This window comes from Paramisgurnus dabryanus, chromosome 11 (assembly GCF_030506205.2).
Source record: "Paramisgurnus dabryanus chromosome 11, PD_genome_1.1, whole genome shotgun sequence".
In the NCBI taxonomy this organism is placed as follows: Eukaryota; Metazoa; Chordata; class Actinopteri; order Cypriniformes; family Cobitidae; genus Paramisgurnus; species Paramisgurnus dabryanus.
Window position 1 is genome coordinate 16,788,656 of NC_133347.1, and position 25,642 is coordinate 16,814,297.

At 36.2% G+C, this 25,642-nt stretch overlaps 4 protein-coding genes and 1 long non-coding RNA gene across 8 annotated transcripts; 1 reads left to right on the top strand and 4 right to left on the bottom strand.

The window, feature by feature from the left end:
* Positions 1-669: 669 nt before the first annotated feature.
* On the top strand, positions 670-5,393 carry inka2 (inka box actin regulator 2). The gene is made up of 2 exons (XM_065247154.1): positions 670-877; positions 3,292-5,393. Exons 1-2 carry the CDS (start codon positions 821-823, stop codon positions 4,234-4,236), a joined length of 1,002 nt encoding a protein of 333 aa, XP_065103226.1. The 5' UTR covers positions 670-820; the 3' UTR covers positions 4,237-5,393.
* Positions 5,217-11,894, bottom strand: rap1aa (RAP1A, member of RAS oncogene family a). Its single transcript, XM_065247159.1, has 8 exons — positions 11,765-11,894; positions 9,484-9,561; positions 8,803-8,871; positions 8,637-8,693; positions 8,412-8,552; positions 7,018-7,161; positions 6,787-6,914; positions 5,217-6,179 (listed from the first exon to the last, which is right to left on the bottom strand). The coding sequence occupies exons 2-7, from the start codon at positions 9,538-9,540 to the stop codon at positions 6,825-6,827; spliced, it is 558 nt and encodes a 185-aa protein (XP_065103231.1). The 5' UTR covers positions 9,541-9,561; positions 11,765-11,894; the 3' UTR covers positions 5,217-6,179; positions 6,787-6,824.
* A 117-nt stretch (positions 11,895-12,011) lies between these two features.
* On the bottom strand, positions 12,012-19,876 carry LOC135729469 (CMRF35-like molecule 8). 4 transcript variants are annotated; one of them, XM_065247157.2, is made up of 7 exons: positions 18,629-19,876; positions 13,739-14,074; positions 13,209-13,271; positions 13,057-13,125; positions 12,797-12,898; positions 12,530-12,555; positions 12,012-12,426 (listed from the first exon to the last, which is right to left on the bottom strand). In XM_065247157.2, the coding sequence occupies exons 1-7, from the start codon at positions 18,696-18,698 to the stop codon at positions 12,304-12,306; spliced, it is 789 nt and encodes a 262-aa protein (XP_065103229.1). In that variant the 5' UTR covers positions 18,699-19,876; the 3' UTR covers positions 12,012-12,303. The 4 variants fall into 4 exon arrangements, with proteins under 4 accessions (XP_065103229.1, XP_065103227.1, XP_065103228.1 ...); XM_065247155.2 differs by having other exon boundaries at positions 12,797-12,901; XM_065247156.2 differs by lacking the exon at positions 13,739-14,074 and adding an exon at positions 18,040-18,375 and having other exon boundaries at positions 12,797-12,901.
* LOC135730043 (uncharacterized) lies at positions 15,444-17,002 on the bottom strand. The gene is made up of 4 exons (XR_010525848.1): positions 16,955-17,002; positions 16,703-16,807; positions 15,920-15,969; positions 15,444-15,756 (listed from the first exon to the last, which is right to left on the bottom strand). It is a non-coding gene; the product is annotated as an uncharacterized lncRNA (long non-coding RNA).
* A 110-nt stretch (positions 19,877-19,986) lies between the features above and the next one.
* Positions 19,987-25,478, bottom strand: lmod1a (leiomodin 1a (smooth muscle)). The gene is made up of 3 exons (XM_065247153.1): positions 25,077-25,478; positions 20,703-22,403; positions 19,987-20,620 (listed from the first exon to the last, which is right to left on the bottom strand). Exons 1-3 carry the CDS (start codon positions 25,344-25,346, stop codon positions 20,594-20,596), a joined length of 1,998 nt encoding a protein of 665 aa, XP_065103225.1. The 5' UTR covers positions 25,347-25,478; the 3' UTR covers positions 19,987-20,593.
* Between the last annotated feature and the right edge of the window lie 164 nt (positions 25,479-25,642).

A 25,642-nucleotide genomic window follows, 5' to 3' on the forward strand; every position in this document is an offset into this window, starting at 1 on the left:
CCATTCTCTTCTTCTGCACTGAATATATGAGTTGAGCAGATAATAAATGCGCCCCCTAGCGCACCGACACAGCTTCTTAAATACCTGTGCAACACGACAGAGGGCGATAAACACAAAAAAATTGTTGCTTCACGTTATGAAATTGCTGTTTCGAAAAGTTTGGCGTATACAGTTACGCACATAATCAATTTTAATACTCTTAAAAAGACGAGTTACACAATAAGTTATTTAATTTAGATGTATTTAAAATAAGACAAATCAAACATTAAAATAAATTTGGTATTTTTTTTTGTAGCACAGCTATCTAAATTTTCTGTGCTCTATAAAAAAGGTGTTTTTTGTACTGTACTCTTCGAAGACAAAAAGTTTACAAGATGATGATGTAAGAATAAATACAAAATAAATTATATTAACAAATCGCACTACTTATTGCACTCTCTCCCTCTGTTACCCAAGCACAGTGGATCTGTAGAAATAAAGCCCTAGACTGTAGCTCTATTCTTATGCATGAACCCCCTGTAAACTCTCTATTCATCATGAATTGACCACTGGCGTTAAAGCAAGACTCATTTTCTTGACAGACAACCGTTAGGTAATCCTATCCAGAAACTTTCCCTTCAACGCAATGTTATATTACACCACATACACTAAGTTACACAGTGGGTTAACTTTACGTTTCCTGAATCCTGGAGGGCTGCAATGAATATGTATGAGAAGTGTGTCAGAGAAGATTGAGGATCGAGGAGGAACATTAATAAACAGCACATTAACTCAGTGTGGTTTAGTTTAACAAGATTTTTAATCGCGTAATTCAGTTTTAATGGACGGAGGATATTTGAATATGGACAGCAATCTTCAGCGTTTAAAACACGAACTGGTGAGATTTTTGTTTTTCTTCCTTATCTGCTTGTACAATACAATTTTAATACTGTTCAGGCTTGAACATGTTTTATTGAAAATTATTCGTGTAATTGCACATGCTGAGATTTAAAAAAAATCTTTTATTGACATTTTTAGGTTTCATCAAATTAAGATTAACGCGTTAAATTTGACAATTAACATTACGCAAAAACTAACAAACTTTCTCCAGAAGCGCATTCTTCTCATCTCTGTGTAGAGATTATTCCAGCTGTAAAATGGTGCAACCTGATTGGCAGTTTATTTGAAATGGAAGGCACTGATTGGCTGCCACTCACTCTTCCGTATTTTTAAAAATGTAGTACTGATCGTGAAATTTTCTTATCTAATGTGAGACTACAAAGCAAAAAAAAAACAGCTTTCTGCATAAGATTCACATGCAGTTAAAATGTTCCTGTTAAAGGCAAACTTTCCTATTTCGAAAGCAAATGGGGGCTATAAGTCACATCTGATCACAGGATACTCTTTCCTCATACAAGATACAATAATAGTGTGATACAAAATTTGTTACATGGAAAAACCTTGTGGCATTAAAAAGTTACAGTATATGGTTTTTAATTTCTATTAGATCATATACTAGTGTATTCCTTAATTATATGCATTTAAAGTCTGATGTTAAATGCATCAGATTCTATGCATATTTTGTTCTTTCTCCGGTCAGAAATATTGATGACACCTTGCACTACACATAGTTTTGTCCAATTAAATGCTCTCTAAAAATACCTTCCTCCTGCTTATGCCACTTGCCTCCAACTAGCAAATCTATAAAAAGCATAAATCATTGTTCATGTCTTAGATCTAACTTATGTCTAGGCTATTTAACCTCCTAAGACCTGGATGACCACATCATATGTTTTGTTGTTGTTTGCACCAAAATACTTAATTCTGTGTAACTGGAACCTGTTGTACACAAAGGTGGACAATTACACTGCTTTACACCAATTACACTATTTAATTTTAATTTATTTTCACTATTTAATTACACTATTTGGTTATTATATTTACTGGTTCTTTCAAACCCCAAAATAGCTGGAAGAAACCTGAGAAGAATAAAAACCAAAGTTTGGGTCTTAGGAGGTTAACAACGTGGGGGACATATTGAAGGGCTCATAACATTGAACTCATTTGTTCTTTAAAGGGCACCTATTTCATTGCTAAAAACAACATTATTTTGTGTATTTGACATAATACAATGTGTTCGCCTTTATGGTTTGTACCTTTTGCATATTGTTAACATGTACGAATAAACACACCAAAGGAAATGTAAAAATCAGGATGTTGCCCTTTAAAAAGCAATGACAATGTGGTCCCAAAACAACAGGACAGTACAATACGTTGAAAAGACTGATGCACCTTTATATGTGTATGCAAGATAGAGAAAGAGGTGAAAGTGAGAGTAAGGGAAAATAGGTGCTGACTAGCAGGAATGTTGCACACTAACGGATCAATCATTTGTTGGTCTCTTCCTGATGTCTGATTAATTATTACTCCATCCGATGAGCTCATCCTAAAGGAAACTGACACAGAAGAGCACTGACATCACGCAATAGGCATTTGGTTCCTCCATCTGAGTCTGATGAAACACTAAACAGGCCAAAACATGAACCCTTGCCATTATTCATTAATGTTCCAATTGGTTGATTTCAATTTTGGGGTGTTTTGTTTTTAAGCCAGATATGTTTGGATTCTACCTGCTATAAAATTAGACAAACTTGAAGCATGCACACAGCTTATAGTTTGCCTGTTTACAATTAGAAACCCATCTTGCAAATTCACACTACCAAAATACAGAAATAATTTATTGACCATATATATATCCATGACTCACAGCCTAGCCATTTCACCCACATGTTAGTTCCTACATTTCCCATCATGCTTTGAGGTATCATCTCCTGTAAAAAGGCAACAGTGTTTTGCTGATCTCAGACTGATAATCGATCACACGCTGGTAGGGGAAAGCCATTACAGAAACAGACACAGTAAGAGAAGAGCAGGAAAGACAGGAAAGCTAAGGGTCCGCAGGATGAAAAAAGGTAAGACGACAAATGTTTTATAAATGGTTAAATTCTTCAGGTGTGAAGAGAAGAGAAAAAAAGAGGGTAGTAATACGCTGTATAAAGATGGGATTTATTTAAATGTAAAAAATAAACAAGGACTGCGTGCATCAGAAATGTATGTAAGCATCTTTAGGATCAGTCCCTCCTCTTATATGGCAACATACATTTGACAAAAACTAGAGATCTGCATTGCATTCTTTTGAGCAGAAATTGCAAAAGACTGTTTGTTGTCATATTGATTTGATGTGAGTTCGAGAAAAGTTATTGATTAGACACCATTCGTAAATGAATTTTCCTTTATTGTCTTTTTCATTAGGATTGTTTGTGGCAGACAGATGAGGGTCTTCACACTCAGATGAATACTGTGATTGGTGCCCTCCAGGAGCTCAAACTTTTGCAGGTCCAAACTGCACTGGACGAGCTGAACTTCCCCAGTAAAACCAGCCAGATCTCTCCATTTACCTGCGCTCCAAACAACCACAGCTCAAGAGAAACCAATCTGAACCAAACACTAGATTCAGAAAGAGAAAATCTTTCAGACGAACATTGTAAGACTGCGTTTAGCACAGAACCTTCTTTATTCCTCACAAGTTCTCCATTAGAGAAACGCAATATATCCAGGACACAGGAACCCATGAGGATCCAGCACAGGGGAAGTCTAAGCACTTCCTCGTCTTTCTCCACCTCTCAAGAAGATACACTTGACAGCCATTTCTCCGCATATGATAATGAAGACTCTAGTGATTGGACATCCTCACTGATGAATCACAGCAGAAACAGACAGCCGTTGGTGTTGGGTGATAATGCGTTCGCTGATTTGGTGGGGAACTGGCTGGACCTGCCAGACGTTGGTTATCAAACTGCAGGTGAGGTGGAAAGTGACACAAGCCTCAGAGACACGGCAGAGTCATCACTACCTACCAGTCACTCGCAGGAGCTTTCCAGAACACTCTCGCTAACTGCTAACATCTTCAAACGTGTCCTACGCCGCGTTCGACCAGGGACAAGTCATCTCTTGGAGGACTCTCCCGGACAGCCCAACCAAAGAAATGAGGAGATGGAGGTCTTTAAACAACCAAAGATTACATGCAGAAAATCAAAGGGGGATGCAAGCAAGCCATTCTGGATGAGAACAAGAGGACTGAGAAAGAAACCCACACCCATTCAGCAGGAGGGCGTGGCTTACCACAGCTCAGAGGGTTTGATAGGCGGAGGATGGGCACAGACTATAGAAAAGCACAATTCAGATGTGTGGGTCTAAAAGAATGAAAAATATCAATAATCTACATAGAGAATGTTAAATGCATTGCTTAATGGTTTGTGGCTAGAAGGGATACAGCTATATCCGAAATCTCATGACATCTCACTGGATGAGCACTGTTTATATCCTAATCTTACCCCCAAACCTAACCCTAAACCCAACAAATCACAAGATTTGCCGTAGCTGTATCCCATCTAGCCATAGCTGTATCCTATCTAGCCAGACCCCAACTGATGCTTTATTGCAAATACAGGTGTAAAACAATTGCCAAGATACTTTTAAAGGATTAAATGAAGAGGAAAAAACATATATAAAAGTAGCACTCTTTAAGAAATTAATTCCAAAGATTTGTTAGGTAAACTCCACTTATTGATATTTTTTCATTGATTGAAAGAGTTAAGAGTAAAAAATGCTGTGTTTGTGCTGATGTTTATGCCTGTCAAGAAGTCTATTAAAAGTCCTGCTTGGTGCATTTTTCACAAACCTCACACATGCTGTTGCAAAAACCCACAGCTTTGCACAATTTTTTTCTATTGCCTGTAAAAAAAACTATAGCCTATGCAGTGACGAATAACTATGCAAAATATTTATAAAAACCTGGCAAATGTGAATACCAGCATGATCGTTTTTTCTGTAATGCCTACAAATTAATGACTTGCTTTTTGCCCTCTTATTATGAATAAAGTACATGAAAAGGCGTTTAAAAAAAAAATATTTCAAACATCTGTTATCACATTACTCATGACTTGTGGCCAAAAAAAATAAAAACTGCTTTTCAATCTTGAATGCAACACGTTAGGGGATGTGAACAACTGGAAGTGTAAATTGCTTATGTTGTAATATTCCTCATTTGTAAGTTGCTTTGAACAAAATGTATAAATCTAGATTAAAAAAATGCTGTATGTTTATATAAATTGAGCAGAATTGATTCTGTAATGGTCTGTTTTGATGAATGGACTTTTAAAAATGTACATAAAACATCAAATCAATATTAAATTTATTGATCAAAAAACACACACACACAAATTAATTTAAAATAAAATCAAAAGCCAGCCAGACATTTTGCTTGAAATATTCAACAAAACAAAATCAAGATGAACTAAAGTAAAATATCTTGAGACATCATGACATATTTAACTTGGCAACTGAAGTGTGAAGACTGACTATTGATTATTGGTTTGCGGTTATCAGTGGAGAAGTCATCTGTGCGTAATAGATTGGATTTCATTCTTCTCCTGCTCAGGCACAAATCGGTTCGGATTTTGATTCTGAGCGTAGCTACATCATATCACAAGATACAGAAAAAATATATACATCAAAAAAATAATTTTCAGCAAAAGCTGTAAAATTAACCATTTAAATTGTAAAGAACATAAAGGTTATTACAGAATTGGTTTTAGTACTATATCTTTATCTTTAAGATACACAGAACCAAGCGTCTTGTTATTTTCAGCATTTAACTATAAAAAGGACATTTGTTTAATTTGCCACAGTTTCTCTAGATCCAAAAATTAAAACTTGAGCATAACATTTGAAAACACAAAAGCTGTGATTAGACCAAAAAAGAGTTTGAACTGTTTCTAATGAAATTTCTGTACAAATGATGAAGAAAGATCCAAATATAACGTAAAAAAAGCATGTTTTGAAATGTCCCCATCCTCTCTATAGGCATTAAGTAAGTCCTGAACCCCCTCCCTGTCTGTATACCCCTTTGTCAGACAGATTCTCCTCCAGGCACAGATTCACAGTGTAGAATCTCCTTCAGAAAAAACAACAGTAATCAAAGGGGTGGCAGGTTTTCAAGAAGGAAAGGCAGAGGCTGCATCTCTTCATCTGTCAAGTCTGTTTTAGTTCAGGAGTCTGTGTTTTTTTCTGCCTTATTAATTGTTTGGCGAGAAACTGGAATGCTGGCCAACTTAGTAACAGTTCTTCATATCGGCATTCTGAAAGAAAAGAGAGGAAATTATTTACTCTCTATCTATCTAAACACACCCCAACCAACAGCTGTTATTAGAAGACTGCGGTTTAGTGCACCCCCTCCCAAAAAGTTTTAGATGTCTCCTTATTTAACTCATCAGCTTGTTAGGGAGACATTTTGGAAGGAGGCTGATAAGTTAAAATCAGGTGTTTTAAATAAGGAGACATCTAAAACTTTTTGGGAGGGGGTGCTCGAGGACCACGATTGGGAAGCACTGGTTTAGAGGCATGCTTGCCTCAAATGCAGGACTGCTGAAGTTCCAGCAGGCGGTGCTATTTTACTAAAGCACTTCAGGATTTTTCACATCAAACTCATCACCCACATCACAAGGTGTGACAACCGGTTTGGGTTTGTAATCATTTGAAATTAAGATCATGGTTATGCTATCTAGTACCTTTACTAGTAAAAGTACATAAAGTATCTCTTTCAGTGGGGTACAATGTTGTGCCAATAAGCCCCAACTTTAGACAATTTTAGACAAAAAACTATTTTAAAATTAAAAGTGATTTGCAGATTTTGTTTACTTTACACAAACAGTATTTATTGCATGTAAAGAATTCAGTAATGTTTACCTGGCTCAGAGCTGCTGCAGTGACGTTCTGCATTTGTGTTACAGCAGGATGCAGTTTGACTTCTTTTTCGCTTTTTTCTTTTCCACCGGCGTCTTTCTGTTTATTTGTCTTACCAGGTCATAAAAGATCTGAAACACACAGCACTTGTATTAGAGAATTGCCATTATATTTATTATGTGCAAATGTGTGTTTTTAACTTGCTTTAGATGAGGTTGATAAACTGCGACTCACCTCATTGACATTGATCTTCGATTTGGCAGAGGATTCTAGAAAGGCACAATTACACCACTGACGAGCGAGATTCTGACCCTGCTCTTTCCCAACAACTCTCTCGTCCTCTAAATCACACTTATTTCCAACCAGGATCATTGGCACCTTAAGAGAGAGATGTCTGGTGAGTTTTTATAGCATTTTTACTAGGTTAAGTCACCAGTACATACATTACTACCAAACTTTCTTGTATAGAAACCAAACCCAAAACATGCCCGACATGCTTGTGTATTGAGGTCTCATCTATATACACACATAATTAATTTCCTTAGAACTGAAAGCATTTACAAGGATGGCCAGGACATTTTTAAATACACAAATGTGGTAGACTGATGCACAATGCTATAGCTCCTTTTGCAAAATATATATTAATGTCTGAATTGCTTACACCCACCTTCAAGAAGGCAAGGAAGATTTGAATGTTGACTGCTGTGCTGTTTGCACAATCATTTTGGTTGATCAGATCACAAGTGGACCACGCTAAATACTAGGTGGGCCGATCCACTTTTTCCATTGCCAATCCGATTTCAATACCTGAATTCTGAGTATCGACCGATCCCGATCCAATTCTAGTATTTTTCTTGATTCATTTAGAATTGTGTGTGTGACGCGTTTAATTCACCGCTACTCCAGTGTATTAACTCTGCGAGCACCAGACCATTGAGTTTTTGTGACCTTAAATATCTTTATATATGCAATTGTTTTCACATAAAGCTGTTGAATATATTAGGAAGACTTTGAATATAGTGTATAAAAATGTTTATGGAGCTTTTATAATAGACTTTTCTATAGCATGACAGTAACAACCATGAGTAACGCACAGTATCGGATTTGGATCGACCCCGTTATTTCGATATCCGATCCAGCAAAAAAAAGGTCCGGATCGACCCGATATCCGATCCAAAGTATTGGATCGGCCCACCCCTACTAAATACAGGTGTAAAAGGGGTGTAAAACGTTTTGAGCCCAGCCACAAAATACCGCCTTCAGTCCGCCTACCGACCTTATGTGTGATGTACCGAGCACAATGCTTTTCCATCGCTTCTGACTTCAAGCTTGAACCCACAGTGTTTGGTGCAGTCTATGCTATCATTGATTACAGCTGCCCTCCGCACATTTATTTTGCGAGTGTGCGCACCTATTTCATCAATTGCTCTGAAATATCTGAGAAAGGCCTTACAAATGCATTACACGTGCAGTTGCATCTTAGTTTTGAATGCAATTACACATGGATAAGTAAAAAAAAAAACATTTCAGACTTCAGTATTCCCTATAGCAAATGGAAAGGGATTCAAAGGAAAATAATGCAAGTTTATTTGTATAGCACTTTATAAAAGGTATTCAAAATCACTTACATCTTCTGTATCCTTCACTCTCAGTATTTGTTCTCGTAGGTCCTGCAGATCATTAAAGGTGGACTGTGCTGTTATAGAGTAAACCAGAGCGAAACCCTGACCATTCTTCATGTACAAGTCTCTCATCGCTGTAAACTGCTCCTGTAGGCAAACAGTCGAAAATCTATTGAGTTCACATGAAGGTTCAATCAACTAATTGGAGTTCATGCAGCATTTTTAACTCACTGTGCCTGCAGTATCCAGGATTTCTAGCATACACTGCTGCCCATCCACTTCAACTTGCTAAAAGGAAATAGAGAAAAGGTGTCAAGCATGTATTTAATATTGTTTTACTTCAGTTTAATTATTTTATTATGATCTAAAACAACATAAGCCAAAATCTTTTACTTACCTTTCTATAGGAGTCTTCAATTGTGGGGTCATATTTTTCAACAAATATTCCCTGTACGAACTGAACTGTCTGTAAAAGACAAAAAAGCACAATTATACCCCATTCAAGCCAAACAAAGATTCATAAAACTAGTGATAGAGTGATTAACACTAAAGATTATAAACATCAGTTGACGGTTTTGTATTTAATGGCTAATACTGATTTATAGACGGAAGTGTAATAACAGAGGATGTTCATTATAATAGATCATAGGCCATGCCCATATTTAATTTAATTTGAAAAAATAAAAGAAATCAATTGTTTTTAAAGTGAATGTACATTATTAAATCACGAGATGCATGATTTAATAATGTAATGTTTCTTATTTTCAGTAATAAGAAACATGTAAACATGTATTAAAAATAAAGCAAATGTGGGAAAAATAGTGAAAAAATAAAAATATTTAGCAATATTATTATTTAGGGATATTTGATTGACTGACGTGTTATGCATGAAATACATCTGTATCAGCGTCGGTTAAAAAGGAAGAAAGTGCCATTTCTATCCTTCCGCCGCTGCCTGTGCACACCATTGATACAGACTACTGATAACAACTGATAGACTAAAAGTTACTAATAATAACCATAAAAAATGACTCATGAAGCTTTCCTTGTCTCACCATTTGACAGACGTTGAACTTACCAGTGCGGACTTCCCCACGCCTCCAGAGCCTAGGACCACAAGCTTATATTCACGCATGGTGGGTCTCTCTTCTGAGGCCTGTTTAATTAAACCACAGCACACATATTTCAGAAAAATTAAGTAAACCTAATAAACAAACATTTATACAAACTTTTAAAACTAATGTTTCAATTATAATGTTTCAAATCAAATTGTTTATCTGTACAATAAGCTACATAAATACTGAGCTGGCAACCACAGTTATATTCAGATTTATTAATGCCTCACTTTAACTAAACAATGCTTAAAAGGATAGTTCAGCAAAAAAATTTATTACCCCATGATTTACTCACCCTCAAGCCGTTCAAGATACATGTGTTCATCATTTCTTTAGATGCACACAATTTTATAATTATTTTAGTGAATGTTCTGGCTCTTAACGGTGGTAAACAGGAGCCAGGGCACAACTTTTGACTTTGAAGACCCAAAAGGTGCATCTATCCATTCTTGATAGAAGTAATCCACACGACTACAGAAGGTAAATAAAGTCCTTCTGAGGGCAATCGATGCGATTTTGTAAGATAAATATCCATATTTCAAACTTTTTTAAAACGTGCATTGGCCGCTAACAAAAGCAAGTTATTTTCGCTTGTAAAGTTTTAAAAATGGATACAATTTTCTTACAAAATCACATTGATTGCCCTTAGAAGTCCCTTATTAACACCCTTGGGCCATGTTGATAACTTTTTGTAAAGGAGAGATGGATGCACTTTTTTGGGATTCAGAGTCAGTTGTTGTTCCCTGGCCCCTGTTATTACCATTAAAACCCTTGGAAGAGTGAGGACATTCACTTAAATTACTCAAATTGTGTTCATCTGAAAAATGATGGACATATTTATCTCAAATAGCTTGAAGGCAAGTAAATCATTGGGTAATTTAAATTTTTCTCTGAACTATTAAATCCCAGCGGTACTGCATCTCTCTCAAAAAACATCTATCGGAGTATCTCCAACCCGAATTACTCTGCAGGGCTTTAGTGATTGTTTGAAGTGCCCTTTAAATTCCACCGTGATCAAGGATGCAAAAGCATCCAAATTACAAAACAAACAGCTTATCTATGGGATGCAGAACCAACTGATGCCAGTCTAATGAATTCATTCTCATTCAGCCTGAAACAATTCAAATCTGGGACTAGAGGCTAAATATCAAGACATTCAGGACATGAACAAAGTTAAACCATATGACTCGATAGTTTAAAACCTCCCACTAGCTAACTATTGTTATCATCAATCTTACTCCACCCTTCCATTCATTAAAAACAGCCGAGTTGTGGGCAGGCAAGGCATGGTGATAAATAAGGGCCCTTCAACAAGTTTTGTATAGTTTATTATGTGTGATAAAGCACAAAAGCAGACTGCAGAGTCTTTCAAGTTATTTTAATAAATGTTGGTAAACATGCATTTGAATTCAAAAAGTTTCAAATGTCTTAAATCAAAAACGACTTTAGATCAACTTCTTTTAACATTGTTCTTATATGCTAATGAGTACAAGCTATAAGCACATATTTTCAACGCATGTCAATATTAAACTATATGTCCGCCATGTAAAACTGGATTACTTAAGCAAAATATTTGAACCGGTTATCAAAACAGAGATGAAACTAACTTAACGTACAAGACAAACACTGCTGCCCCGTGATACCTATTTAAAATTAGACTATCTCACAAATATTAATGGTCTGGACTGGACTGGTTAAGTTTTAGACATCTGTATAGTCAATTCTGAGGCCAAAACTTCCCAATAAAAATCTGAGTCTCATTACTATAACGTTACATTAGTGACCTCCTCACTAGCTGTCAGTACAGGACACGCAGAAAACACTGTATAACGTTACGTGATTTATCATTTTGGTCATTTAACGAGTAAAAATATGCAATCATATACAAGTTACGTTCATTAAAGTATAAAGTCACATGCATAATGTAATGTGATCGTCTGAAGAAGGCAAATGCATTTTACTAATGTTTAGCTTCTAACAAGTGTTGTGCAAACAAGACCGAGGCCTGTAAAAGCAGCAGTGTTTCCTGTACAGTTCACCGGGTAGCGGAGCTGTTATACGCGGCCTTTCTGCCCAGCAGCCCGCTGTAGCTAAGCGGCCTGTTACTTTATTGCTAGCGCTAGCACGTTACCAGGTTCGATACGCTTGTTTCCCTTGATCGGACATTACTAAAAACCCCCGGGTTTTATTTATGAAACTCGTAAACCATTTTAATCGTTTTAGATTCTCTGACTGTTTACTCACCGTGTCCCGCCACTCCGCCGCCCGATCCGACTCCGGTCTCGCGGATGCAAACGTCACTCAATGCGAACGGAAGGCTGGCTGGCAGAGACGCACGTGCAGTCACGAACAGGTTAAAGGGACGATGTGGATGACAAAGGCTATGGTTTGTTTATTTATTAATTATGACAGCTTTAATGAAGTAAAGTTCAAACTCATTTATGCACAAACACGTAGGCTACACATGTGTGCATTTATTTATGTATGTATAATACAATATATGAGTACTTTCCACACCAGAGTTGGCTGCTCATTTTATTGAACTATTGTCTAAGAAAAACTGTCAAAAACGTACTGTGTGTGTGTTGAATAGTGAGCAGATCAGCAAGCAGGAAATAAGTGGCATTGCAATATGAAGACAGATTAAGCTTTTTCACAGACAAACTGATTACATCAATTACAACCATTTCATTTAAAAGAAAACAAATAAAATAATCTGTGATTTTTTTATTACAACCAAATATGTCTACAAATTTAATCAATTAACATGTGTTATTAAATATTCACTCTAGGTGATCACAGTACTGCACATTAGAACATAACAAAGAGAAATCATCCTTAGGTGGATCAACCAAACTATACCAAACCATTGTTTTATCATAGAATAGAACGTCATCTTTTACGGTCTAGATGGAGAGAGAGAGAGAAAGAGAGAGAGAGAGAGAGAGAGAGCATTCAGTTCATATTAAATACAATAATGTACTTATTGGTACAGAAGTGATTTTATACCTGGTTGTGGTTTGATGCATCTTGAACTGGATTTCCAGTGGAGGGGTGGCAGGTGTTTAAAGCAGAAAAAAATTATACTGTTAGATCACATGCATAATCATTGCCTGTTAATCAAAACACAGGTGTCCATCACTCATGCAACTGCCAAAGCTCATACAGAACATTCAGACATACTGTTACGATTGTTTGATAGGTAATGTCATGACAATTCTCTGTTGGGCTATTGAGATAAACAATGACAGTGTTAAATGTCTTGTGTGATCGTACATTTGGATTTTGAACATGATCTTCTGTTAAAGTACACTGGAGCCACAAGAACCAAAAACATTACCAGCATGAGAAGACCAACCCAAACCATACTCCCATCAACTGCTGTAAAATAAGAACATCACAGTGTTACTCATACGACAAGCTGCAACTTAAGTGTTATCAGTAAATAAACCAGCACAACCCTAGTTTAGTGAAGAAAAAGAAAGGACTATGCATGTGCAAAACAAAATTTACAACAAATAATAAAGAACAGGGACCATAGCTTTCAACCAGGACTGTGGACCATTGGGGTGTTGTTAATAACTGCTCTGATAGACTGGAGTGATCTGTGTGTGAGAGAGAGAGGTTAATATAATTTGTAAACAGAGCCAGCATTTCTCTTTCTACAGGAAAATGAATGGAGCTTTACCTGCAGATGTGTGTGTTGTGTTGTAGGTGGGAGCTAATGTGTTCAGAGGAGGAATCACAGGAGCTACAGGTGTATTAACACGTTAAACAAAGAATAAGACCCGCTATCTAAAATATTTACATAGCAGGCTATTGTAAAAACTCTATAATGATGCATTGGTTTATATAAAAATATTTGCTGTTATTTACTAACCCCTAGCTTATCCAAGATGTAGGTAATGTTTCTAGCTGAAATCGTAAGCCCTTAGGATTACGGGAGGGGAATCACTGAGGACTATGACTTCAGCTAAAAATGTTTTTTACTGTTCTACTGAAGAAACAATGCCAACTACATAAATGGCCTGAGGGTCAGTAAATTTACAGCATCATTAATCAGTGAACTAATCCTTTAAATATAATTTCAAATGACATATTCTTTTATTCAAATGTGTTATCATTTCACTTCACTTAATTAACATTTTGTGAATCTAATTATTCAAGCATAATTGCAAAGCTGCATATTTTGAAAAACATGTTTACATAAACACCCACCTGGACGGACAACCAGCTGTACTTTCTCCAGTGTGTCTCTAAACCATTGATCAAGTGCACAGTAATAAACACCAGAGTCTTTGAGTGTCAGATGTCTGATGGTTACAGTGAAGATCATTGTATTGGCAGTGCTCCTCACAGAATATCTTCCAGCTGAGACGACCTCATCAATCTTTTCAGTTTTAATCAAAACATCTCTGGATGAACTACACGGATCACGGCAAAAGTATTTTGGTGTATATATGTGAAGATCTGGAAAAGGACATCTGATAACTGCTGTCTGTCCCACTGTTCCCTCAAAAACATTTCCAGACTTCACCAACACACCACTTAAAACTAGAGAAAGATGCATGTTTATTAACAATAAATATCTGAACAGATAATTACAAAGGAATTACATTTATGAGGCACAACAATAACTCTCAACCTACAAATAATCATAAAAGAAAATATTTGTATGTTGACAAATGGGTGTAAAATGTTGCTAATAACTATCTAAACATCTATATTGATATTTACCTCATACATGTAACATTACATACACTTTAATAATTTAATCACATAGTACTGATTTTTATCTAATTTTAACATTTAATCACATTTAACATCATTTTTATTTAAACAATTTATTTGAAATAAAAATGAAATGAAAATGGGTGGGAAATAAAATAGTAATATAAATAGATGTTACCTTTAAAGTAAAGAATCTTCAGAACAGTCTTCATTCTCCCTAAAATATTTACAAACAAAAATCTTCGGCATAGCACATTAAAAGAAACCGCAAACTTCACTTGTTCACATGTCTGATCCACCTACTGACAGATGAACGGTGTGTGCCCCACCTTATTAGAAGATGTAGGAAGGCACACATTCATCTATTGCAGTAAAAGGAAGCAGATTTGTAGTTTTACTGCTGAACAAATGAAACTCACAGCTTAAAGCCCAACACTAAAACCCAACACTTCTTTTGGTCTGATGGTCTCATCATGGTTTATAAAAAAATTCTTACATGTTAAAATGTAAAAATGCTTCTTAGTTTTCCATCTAAGCTGCTGGCATATCATCATCATAAACACATTCTGATTTGCATTATGCATATTCTTGTCAACTTGCTATAGGAAACTTAAATGTTCAACATTCATTACAGAGTATATTGTGACAAGGTGTGTATTTAAATCACACTTATAGTGGCATCTGGTACAATATCATTAGTAACTATTAAGTCAATAATCTTAATAGTATTTTTTCTTACAATAATAAATCTAATCTAAATGTCACTAGTATTTGCTTCAAGTTCTATAGCACATTTTTATTTGTGTGAAACTCACAAATGACATATTCTCCACATTCAGCACCTCATCAAAAATATTAAAAAGAAACCATGATGCAGTCTGACCAAAGAAAACACTCATCTCATATGCTGTAAGGGACACAAAATGCATGCTGCATGTGCCAGTTTGGTGAACACTTAACATATCTAAATACACTCTAAGAAAAGATGTGTTAATTTTATAACACAGTTTTGTGTTATCCTATTTAACACATTATGTGTTATTTTACACAAAGTGTGTTGTTCAAAAAATAACACAGATATGTGGACAACACACTAGATGTGTTGTCTTTAACTAGACACAGGGTGTGTTATTTTAACAAATTCGTTTTTATTAGTGTAGAAACTATTCACACTTTGCAGGTTTTCCACAGTAACATACATGCCATAAATATAGAGAGTTTATTGTAGAAACACACTGACACTGCAGCATGGTGCAGCTTGTTTCAACACTTTGACCACATTTCCCATGAAAGCTCAGACGTAGACTGTTCTTTAGTTATTTATCCTTATTTCACATTTGTTGCAGAGTAATGAGTGAATACAAAGCGTTAACATTATCCTGGGGTGCAAGATCACAGTTCTGCACTGTTGAATAGATTAGAGATGAATCATCTGCCTTAGGTTGACCCACAGAGCAATGCTCTGTCACTAGGCCATCATAGAGGTGATAGACGTCTTCTATATTCTATAGAGACAATGAATGAAACACAGAAAAATATGACAAACACATATTAATATTATGAAAATGTTTTTTACATTTTATTTGCTGAGTTATTTGCTGTAATATTATTTAACTAGATTATGCTATCACAAAGCAACTATCTAATTAGGAAATGCTGGGTTTCTACCTGGTTAGGGTCTGGTGTATCTGCATTATCAGGGGTGGGATGGTTCAACGCTGCAATAAACATAATCATAGAACTCATAAAGTGACTTTCAATAAATGTCCGAATACACGTTCTTAAATTGTTTAACTCTGTGGACCCTGTCCCGGGTCCAAAATTACTTATTATGACTTAATATAAATAATCCCTTTAATTTTTAATGGTCTGTCAACAACCAGAACTGTCTGCAGTCTGCTAGAGCACACAGAGCCAGAGTTATTTACTTTCAAAGACAATGTTTACAACAAAAAAAGAACATTTGTTGTTTCATCATATGAAAAACAACATAAATAACAATATTTGTCACAAACATCATCTTTTATGTAACTTTAAAGGGTTTTCTGTAAAATAATATAAAGATATTGCATTTATTCCACTGTATGGTTATGGGGACACTTTAATATTTTTAGGCGGAAACTGAATACAAAAAGGGTATTAATCCTCCTCTCAGTTGGAGTACAATAAATTTGCATACATTATGATAATCTGTAAGCTGACATTTGCTGGAGGTTTCGTGACCACTCAGGGCTAGAGTTATACACTTTTAAATACAGACTTTAGAAGAAAACATCAAAAAGCGCCTATTTATTTTTATGTTTATTAGAGGACTGACAACACATACAACCATGTTTAGCACTTTCAACAGTGTTTTACGTAATTTCAAAGGGTTGTCTCCTGAGAGTGTACCTGTTAATCACACCAAAAACATTGTGTTTTGTTCATGTCTCTCTGTTTGTGTGGTCTTACCGCTGGACTTTGACACAGATTTTCTCTTGTAGAGTAAAACCAAAGCCACAAGAGCACAGAGCAACAGCAGCAGCAGAACACCATAAACCAGACTCACATCGACTGCTGTGAAAATAAAACATCATCACAATGATAACATCAGCATAGTAATCTAAGACAATCCAGAAAGCAGAGATATTTCTGTGCAGGAACAAATAATGAAAGTATTTTCAAATGCCATATTACAAAAAATCTAATATGAGGAAAAACTACCAGAGCTTTTAATAAATTGGACTGGTGAAGGTAGGCTTGAATTATCTGAGAGAGAGAGAGAGAGAGAGAGAGAGAGAGAGAGAGAGAGAGAGAGAGAGAGGAGAATTACAATATATCATCTGTGTGAGACAGGATATCATGTCATCTGTGGGCAGCTACAGCGGATATAATATATATATATACATGTGTTTCTAGCTCAAATGCTCAACACTGTAAAATCATTCAATTTACTTCTGTTTGGATGTGACTGTACCTGTATAGGTGTGTGTTGTAGTAGACACTACTGATTAAGGGTGTGTGTGGAGTTCAATACAGCAGCTGGTGTGTTTAGAGCTAGAGTAACAGGAGCTGCAGAGAATAAACACACACCAAAAATAAATTATACAGAATTTAGATGCGGTTTCACAGGGTTTATCCTAGTCCCATACAAAAATGCATGTTTGAGCTATAGGTCTAATTTAAAACACCTTGCACTGACATATTGTTTGTCTTAAAATGCACACTAGTATTGCTTTTTTGTAAGGAAAGGGTGTAAAAAGTACTCAAATATAATTAAGGCCTAGTCCTGGATTAATTTAAACCCTATCTGGGAAACCACCCCTTTGAGTTTAAGAATGTAAATTACTAAAATTTATATTATTTCTGTTTCCCTTTTTTATATAAATTTTTCATATTGTAAATTATGTTTAGATTTGATTGTGATTTTAAATCATTCGATTTTTTTACTGTTATTTTTAAAAGGCACCTTTGGTCCGATTCACTATTTTACATTTCCTTTGGTGTGTAAGTGTGTATTAATACATGTTAACAATATGCTAAAGGTACAAACCTCACAGTAAACAATGACAAAAGTTATTGTTTCCAACGTAATTCTCTTTTCTTACGAAATAGGTGCCCTTTAATAATTTATATCCCATTTCTGTTTTTTTCTGCAAATCATTCCTATTTCAAGCATTAACTTTATATATGAAATGTGCTATAACTATAAATAACCTTGCCTAGCATTATTAACAGACAAAAAAGTAAATAATTTAAAATTAAACAGGGAGACATGTATATCATAACCACAAATGTTGTTTACCCACCTGGACGGACAACCAGCTGTACTTTCTTCAGTGTGTCTCTAAACCATTGATCAAGTCCACAGTAATAAACACCGGAGTCTTTGAGTGTCAGATGTCTGATGATTACAGTGAAGGTCTTTGTATCGGTAGTGCTCATCACAGAATATCTTCCAGCTGAGATGACCTCATCAATCTTTTCAGTTTTAATCAAAACATCTTTAGCTGAACTACACGGATCACGGCAAAAGTATTGTGGTGTATATATGTGAAGATCTGGAAAAGGACATTTGATAACCACCTTCTCTCCCACTGTTCCCTCAAAAACATTTCCAGACTTCACCAACACACCACTTAAAGCTATAGAAAGAAGTAAAAGATATATAACTATCAGTTGAATCCTATCTCAGTCACACCTTTAATAATATTAAATACTCCAAAAAACCATGGTTACTACACTTTTACCACAAAAACATGGTTACTTTTCGTAAGGGCAGTAAATGTATTGTATAATATATTAATTAATATCAATATACTAATTACAGTTTTTATCCATTACTGTAACTTTTTTAACAGTATAATAAGCAGGCACAAACAATGAAATTCTACTCACCCCTATAAAGAATTAAAATCTTAAGATGTGCTTTGATCATCCTAATACTTCTACTAAAGCAAAACATCATCTTAAAATAAACAACGGCATAACACAGTTAACTACAGCAAACCTGTGTACTGTCTTTAATCTTACAGAGGAACACTGCTGCTGACAGAGAGAATTACAACGGCACACAAACGGCAGACTTTGTTTCAGGAAGGAAAAGAAGCTTCAGCAGGGGGTAAACTTTATAGCAAAAAAGTATTTCCCCATAGCTTACCGAGAGTTTATTCTGCATCTTCTTAACTATCCTTGCAATACAACATTATCCCCCAAAAAATATTCATATGACAAACGAACATCTTTAACTTCAAAAGGTACACACTTTAAAATTTCTGTCTGTGTGCATAGACTAATTAGAACAAGATTTTTCACTTTTCCACTTTTTCCAAAGGTAAAAGAGGTTCAGTTTAAAATTATTAATGATATTTATCCTTGTAATGAGTTCCTCCGACACAGATTTAATATGGAGTGTAATTTGTGCACTTTTTGTGAAGCAGACATAGAGTCTTTGGCACTTTTATTTTTATATTTCTGCAAATTTACAAAGAAATTCTGGGATGAACTTTATATTTGGTTAAGTTTGAAATATGTAATACCCGACTTTAACTTTAAAACTATAAAATATTTGTCTTTTTCTTTGAATTACAATCATGAATTCTTGGTGAACAATGTTGTGATGTTTGCCAATTACTTCATACGCAAATGCAGATTATTTAAGAATCCTCATTCGTACTTTTCCATAAAGATTTAATGATCTTCTTCATGTCGTTAAGACTTGTGTATAACAAAAAAGCCCTTAAATTATATAATCTTCTTAAGGTATTTTTTGATGATAACCCCTTTGTGTATTTTTTTATTTTGTATTTATTTTCTTTCTGTTAGCTAGGTTTGTGATGTTTATTTATATTTTATGCTGCTATTTGGACTTATTTGTAAACTATTAAGATTTGTATCTTGAATATTGTTTAGTTTGTTGAGCAATAAAAAAAATTGTGCATGGACTTCTGCCCCCTACTGGCTGAGAAAAAAAGCGCTGTGGATCTTATTGTGCTTCTGCTATTATGATCAGTACTGTGGAACATAGACAAAAGTGATTTAATGCTAATTTCTATTTATTACAGCTAAGCTGATATTTTTAACCACCATACATTTAATGTTTTACTTTGGAAGAACTACATCCTATAAGAATGCAGATTTTTTATAATTATAAATCATAATCAAACCTGCTGATAAAAATGATCACAAGATCATATATTCATTGTGATAAATTGCAGATCCCATGTAGATCAGTTGACATGGCTCAAAAAGCTTCACCTTCAGTCACAAAAATATATTTTCATCAATGTATATTACTTAACATCTTGGAAGCAGAAATGGGTAAAACACGACAAAAGAAACAATGCAATATTTTGCGAAGTTTGCTGTCAGTTTACAGGTAAAGCAGAAAAGTTGGGAGTATATGTCTGTTGTATATGTATACAACTATATTTGACTTTTGAATTATTATTTTTAAATATGTGACACTGACATTTTTTTATTGGGGCCAGTGAAAATTTTGGCATGGCAAGTGAAAACATGAACCAAAAAATGATATGCGTTATTTGAGCCCTGGTTGATGAGGGCACTAAACTCTGTCAGGCACATTTAATTAATAGCTGCTCAACGCAAATGGCCAAGACATGAAATTCAAAGAACTCATTAAACTAATTTGATACGTCAGTCTTTCAGTGTCCTTTAACTGCAACAGGTGCCTCACATCTTCAATGATGATTGTCTATCAGTCTATGGAAAATCACACCCATAAGGCAAAGTGTAAAATGCTGTGTCCCCATGTTTAGACATCAGGTATTTGCAAAACAATGGTCTGTCTTCTGAGGTTTCTGGGGAATCTGAAGGAATGTGCACCATATATACTTCATGCTATCTTAACCGCTTAGGGATCTCAACCTGACAGAGACAGAGAGAAAGAGTATTTATAAATAAAACAAATACACTAGAAACTGTGACATTAACTGTTTTACCTTTCTACCTTTTTTAGTGCGTTCATGCCACAGTTTCTGATAGAGGTGAGGAGCTGATCTCTGGAGTTCCTCTCTGTTTGACGGACACCTGCACTGCTGTCCTGCTTTCTCTGAGAGATTGGGTTCAATGATCTTCTCAAAGCCTGAACATCTAACGCTGGACCAGGAGGAGGGGGAGGAGGAGGAACGTGTCTACTTCCTGTTGCCCCTTCTGTCTTTCCTGTCACTTCAGAGCAGGTAAATCTAGGTTGTGGTTTGGCGGTCAAGGCCTTTAGAGTTTCCTGAGAGGTAAATTTGGACATTGCAGCAAATTTGTATGTTTTCTTCTCAGTGTGGGAGAATGATGAGTCTTTTGGCTTATTAGGGTTAGATACGTTCATCGCATTTTCACTTGGGGTTATACGGGTGGAGTTAGTCTCCTCTCTGGAGAGTTTCTGCGCTTCCAGCCGTTGTTGCCGCTTCCTGTCCATGTTTCGGCTCAAAATGTTGGTCATTGTCATCCTGGGCCCGGCCAGTTCAAAGTGATAGCCCAATTTCAGCAGAGAAGAGTTGTCACGTAAGACTTTAGTCATCTCCATTTCTGTCTTCCCTCCGCAGATGTGTCTCTGGTTATGAAATCTCAGCTCCATGAGCGCTCGGTTGTGCTGGAGAGAGTTGATAATGGCCAAGATGCCTTTGCCTGTTAAATGGTTGGAGTCAAGGTTAATGCCCGTCAGGGTGGCATTTTCCCGCAGGGTTCCAGCAATGGCGAACGCGACGTGATCGTCCGCCCTTGTGTTGGCGAGGGAGAAAGTTTTAACGTGGGTGTTGCTACGGAGACCTTCTGCAAACTGCATTAGGGTGTCTTTCTTTATGGCATCTGAATTGTTAACATTGATCTCGGTTAGTTCGGGGTCATCGCTGCGAACTTGCTCCAGAAGGTCATCAAACATACTGGAGCCAGTGTCGCTGTCCAAAGAATCATGTTCGTTGAAAGAATCTTCATCCTCTGTGGTAACTGAACAGTCTTTACTACCATCAATGGTCTCTGAGACATTATGGCTGAAATTGGGTGATATCATCTGTTCGGTATGTTTTTTTGTTTTGTCAAGCTTATTTTCTTTCTTTGTTTCTCTCTCTTTCTGTGCTCGTGATAACTCATTTTTTGCATCATGTTCTTTCTCCTTCATTTTGCTTTTAATTTCCTCTGTTTGATTTTGGTTCATACTGTCTCTTGCTCTGCTGTTCTTCTGTTCCTCCAGGACTTTGGTTCTGCTTTTCTTGATATCTTCCTTGTTGCTCTTTTCTTTAAGGTTCTCATTGTCTTTATCCTGGAGTTTGGAGATGAAGCCTCGTATTTTTGAGTTCTCACTTACTTTTCTCTCTTCTCTTTTTTCGCATTCTCTCTTATCCTCTTTTTTATCCTGCAGTTTGGAAATAAGCTCCAGAGTCTTGGAAGTTCCCCTTTCTTTTCTAGAATGTTCCCTCTCTTTCAATTCTGTTCCACCTTCATCTTTTTTCTCTGTTTTTATTTCCTCTTTATCAGAAGAATCTTTGGAGACATCATCTCGTTTCTTAGCTGTCTCCTGTTCATTGTTTTCAGGAGGTGCTTCACTCGCAGCGTTTCTGCTCTCTGTGTCTGGAGGGTCGCCACTCTGTGACCTGGAAAACTCCCTGCTCCTCATCCTGCGGAGTCGATCTCTCCTCCTGCCCTCCCCTTTTGACTCTCCCTTAAAAATAAAATAGAAAAGAAATGATTCAACAAATAACATAGATAGTTTTTTTGTTTTTTGTTTTAGTTTTTGAGTTTTTAACTTGAGCACATTATGTGACATTGTTATGAGATTTCCTGAAAGTTTACTAGATTATTTACTAGGTTATCTCCATTTAATCTTACTCCTGTCCAGTGGCGGTCGGTGACTTCTTTTTTCGAGGTCGTAATTCGTAATTTGAAAAGATGTGTTTGACGCGTCGAGTGAACCTATGTGCATCACGTGTCTTGTCAAAATAAGTGCCTGCTGCAGAAGCATCTAAAGGGTGTATGATAAAAGAGACGCTCGCGTTTGTCAGATACTAGCATAATCTCATGCGTAATCAGAGTTTACTGTTAAGGGAGTGTCTTGCATGTATTTTGTGAACGTGAGTGTCTCTTTTATCATAAACGGTTTTGACGCGTGTGCAGCAGACACTTATTTTGACAAAACACGTGATGCACATGGTTCACATGACACAACAAACACATATTTTGAAAACACGAGCAACACACATGACACTCTGAACACATATTTTGAATTTGCGTCCCTCGGATGAGCAGTCACGAGCCGCCACTGCTCCTGTCTGGATTGTTTCTTTCACACTGTAAAAATTCCTTGTTGGACCTAATGTTTTATTAATTGAAATTCCTTTCAACTTTCTTGACTAGTAAGGAGTTATTATAAAGTGTAAAAATAAAGGTGAAAAAACTTCAGATAATTTAACTTAAGTAAACTTAACCTAAATGAATAAATTCAAGTTGATAGGTGTTTTGATTAATCTGCTTGGTTATTGCATTTCTCCTCTGCTGTGATCCCACATTTGGCATTTTAATATTTGTGTTGACACTGAATATCAGCTTCTTTTCAGTTTCATTTTAGTGTAATTATTATAAAACGCCATCATCATTAAAATCATATAGGGACATGAAAGAAAACATGTAGAATGATTACAGGCAAAAGCTGAAGCCAACTAAAAGTTATTTTTGGTCTCTATTAAGAGGGAATGAGCATGCTCTGTATTTTGTGTGCTATTGTTTGAAGAAGTCTTAAAACTCTCAGATGTACCCTTATAAGGCAGTAAAGGGAGGAACGCGTTCAGATCTGGAATGCCTTCCTTGTTCCTAAGCATCTGACTAGCTCCAAAGTGTGTCTGAGGTTGAGCTTAAAGAAAACAGTCATGAATCACCAAAATAAATCCCTGTTACTGACTACTGTGAAACACTTAACACAATTAACTCTAACATATTTAATTCACAGCTGCTTTGATGAATTAATCAACATGACTGTCCAGTTAATATTTTGAACATCAACAATGCCAGAAAGTCGGCATCAGATTTGACTGGCAAACACGTCACACCTGTACAAACTTTACAACAGATTTTTATGTGTGGATACACTAATAGTCTCATAATAATGTTCTACAAACCCCAGATAAACATCAAAGATAAGCCAGACAGGGAGCCACTGTTTATAAAGAGGAGAGCAAGAAGATTTGTCTTGGCATGTGTGTGCGTTCTGTTGCCTGCATTTCAAACAAACACTTTAAAGTCTCAGTAGAGTTTAATAGTTTAAGGCCTCTTGACTGTGTATCACATTACAAGGGCTTCATTAGCACCTGTTTAAACCTGTACAACTACTACTTTCTAACTAGCCTATACTACCAGAATCATACCATGTGTTCTGTTCTGCTCTGTTAGTGTTAACTTATTACTCCAGCTTTCCTGCAGACTCGGAAAAGTCATGATTTTCATTATTTATTTGATATTTATTTAGCGACTTTCAAGGGTTCAGACTCAGAGTTTAAGATACATGTTTACACTGGGCTTCAACAAATCACAATAAAAATACAAATAACCTGCAGCTAACCACCAAAGGGACAGAACATTTTGTTTATACAAGCCAACAGTAAACATAACCATAAAACTAGTTGATTAAGACTTTTGGCTGTGGATAAAATTATCACATATTTTTGGACACTGTCCAAAGACAGCATTAGAGATGTCAGCTTGTGCTTTGCAATAACTTATTATTGTATCAAACCTTTCACTCAAATTGTTTTGGAAAAAGCAACTTTCACTCACACACGGAGGTGCTAAGTGTTCTGTAAATGTGCAGTAAATGAAAAAAACTGCAAGCAATGTGTCCAAGCGCTGCAAGTGCTGTATGTTGACATTCACTAAAGGGTCCCTCATGTGGCCCATCTGCCTTTAGCTAAACGGCTGTTGATACATTGAACCATGATAGCATGTCAGGCATGTAGACCATAATGATGAACAGGAATTTAAGTGTGTGTGTGTGTGTGTGTGTGTGTGTGATGGAGCTAAAACAGCCTTTCTGAATGTCCTTAAGTCTTTGCACTTCACAGTACTTAAACAGCTAGATAAATGATTAATTCTACGTGCATGTAACTCTCTAAAGTCTAAATAAAAAATCAAACCTATCAGTGTATTACTTACTTAAAAAAACTAACAGAAAACATTTATGAGGTAAAAGTTGCAAAACTTTCATTTAGTGTATTCAAAAAGTAAATGTTAAATGATAAAAAATGAAATTACAGGTATCAATGCTTTCAATTAAATGTAATGTATTAATATTTTAATTTAAATGTATAAGTGCATCAATGTTAGATGTAATGTGGCGCATCATGACCTCTGCGCTGAGCTCTCTGCGGATTAATCTCTTGGTCTGCCGTTCGCAGTAGTCCAGCATGGCCTCTCTGTCATATCCTCTGGACGGCAGTTTCTCCGTCTGGTTCCGCTGTCGGAGTCCCACCGGTACATCTGGGTCCGGGTCGATGAACACCAGCTCCCGCTCGAGCTCTTCCACCTCCTCCGGTGAGAGGGTCGCGAGCAGCAGCTCCGTGTCCGAGTCATCGCTTCCCTGCCGCTCCGAGGGCGCAAGAGGTTTTCTTTTAGACATATTAACTGTTAGTTGGCTAAAAGTTAAGTTACTTATATGTTTGGCAAAATCCAGCAGACTCAGACAAAGCGTGTCCGATTAACTTTAATTCATGACAAAAGTGCTGAGGAGGATCTCGCGCTCAAAGCTCTGTTTAGGCTCGTGCGCCAGGACGCATTCCGCGCACTCCTTCACATTTGCATGACTAAATGCGGCACGCGAGGAAAGAAGAGATGGTCTATATGAAATCGGTTGTTTGTTTGTTTTTAGTAATAAGACTGTGAGCGGTTACAAATCTCAAATCTTATTCAAAACAG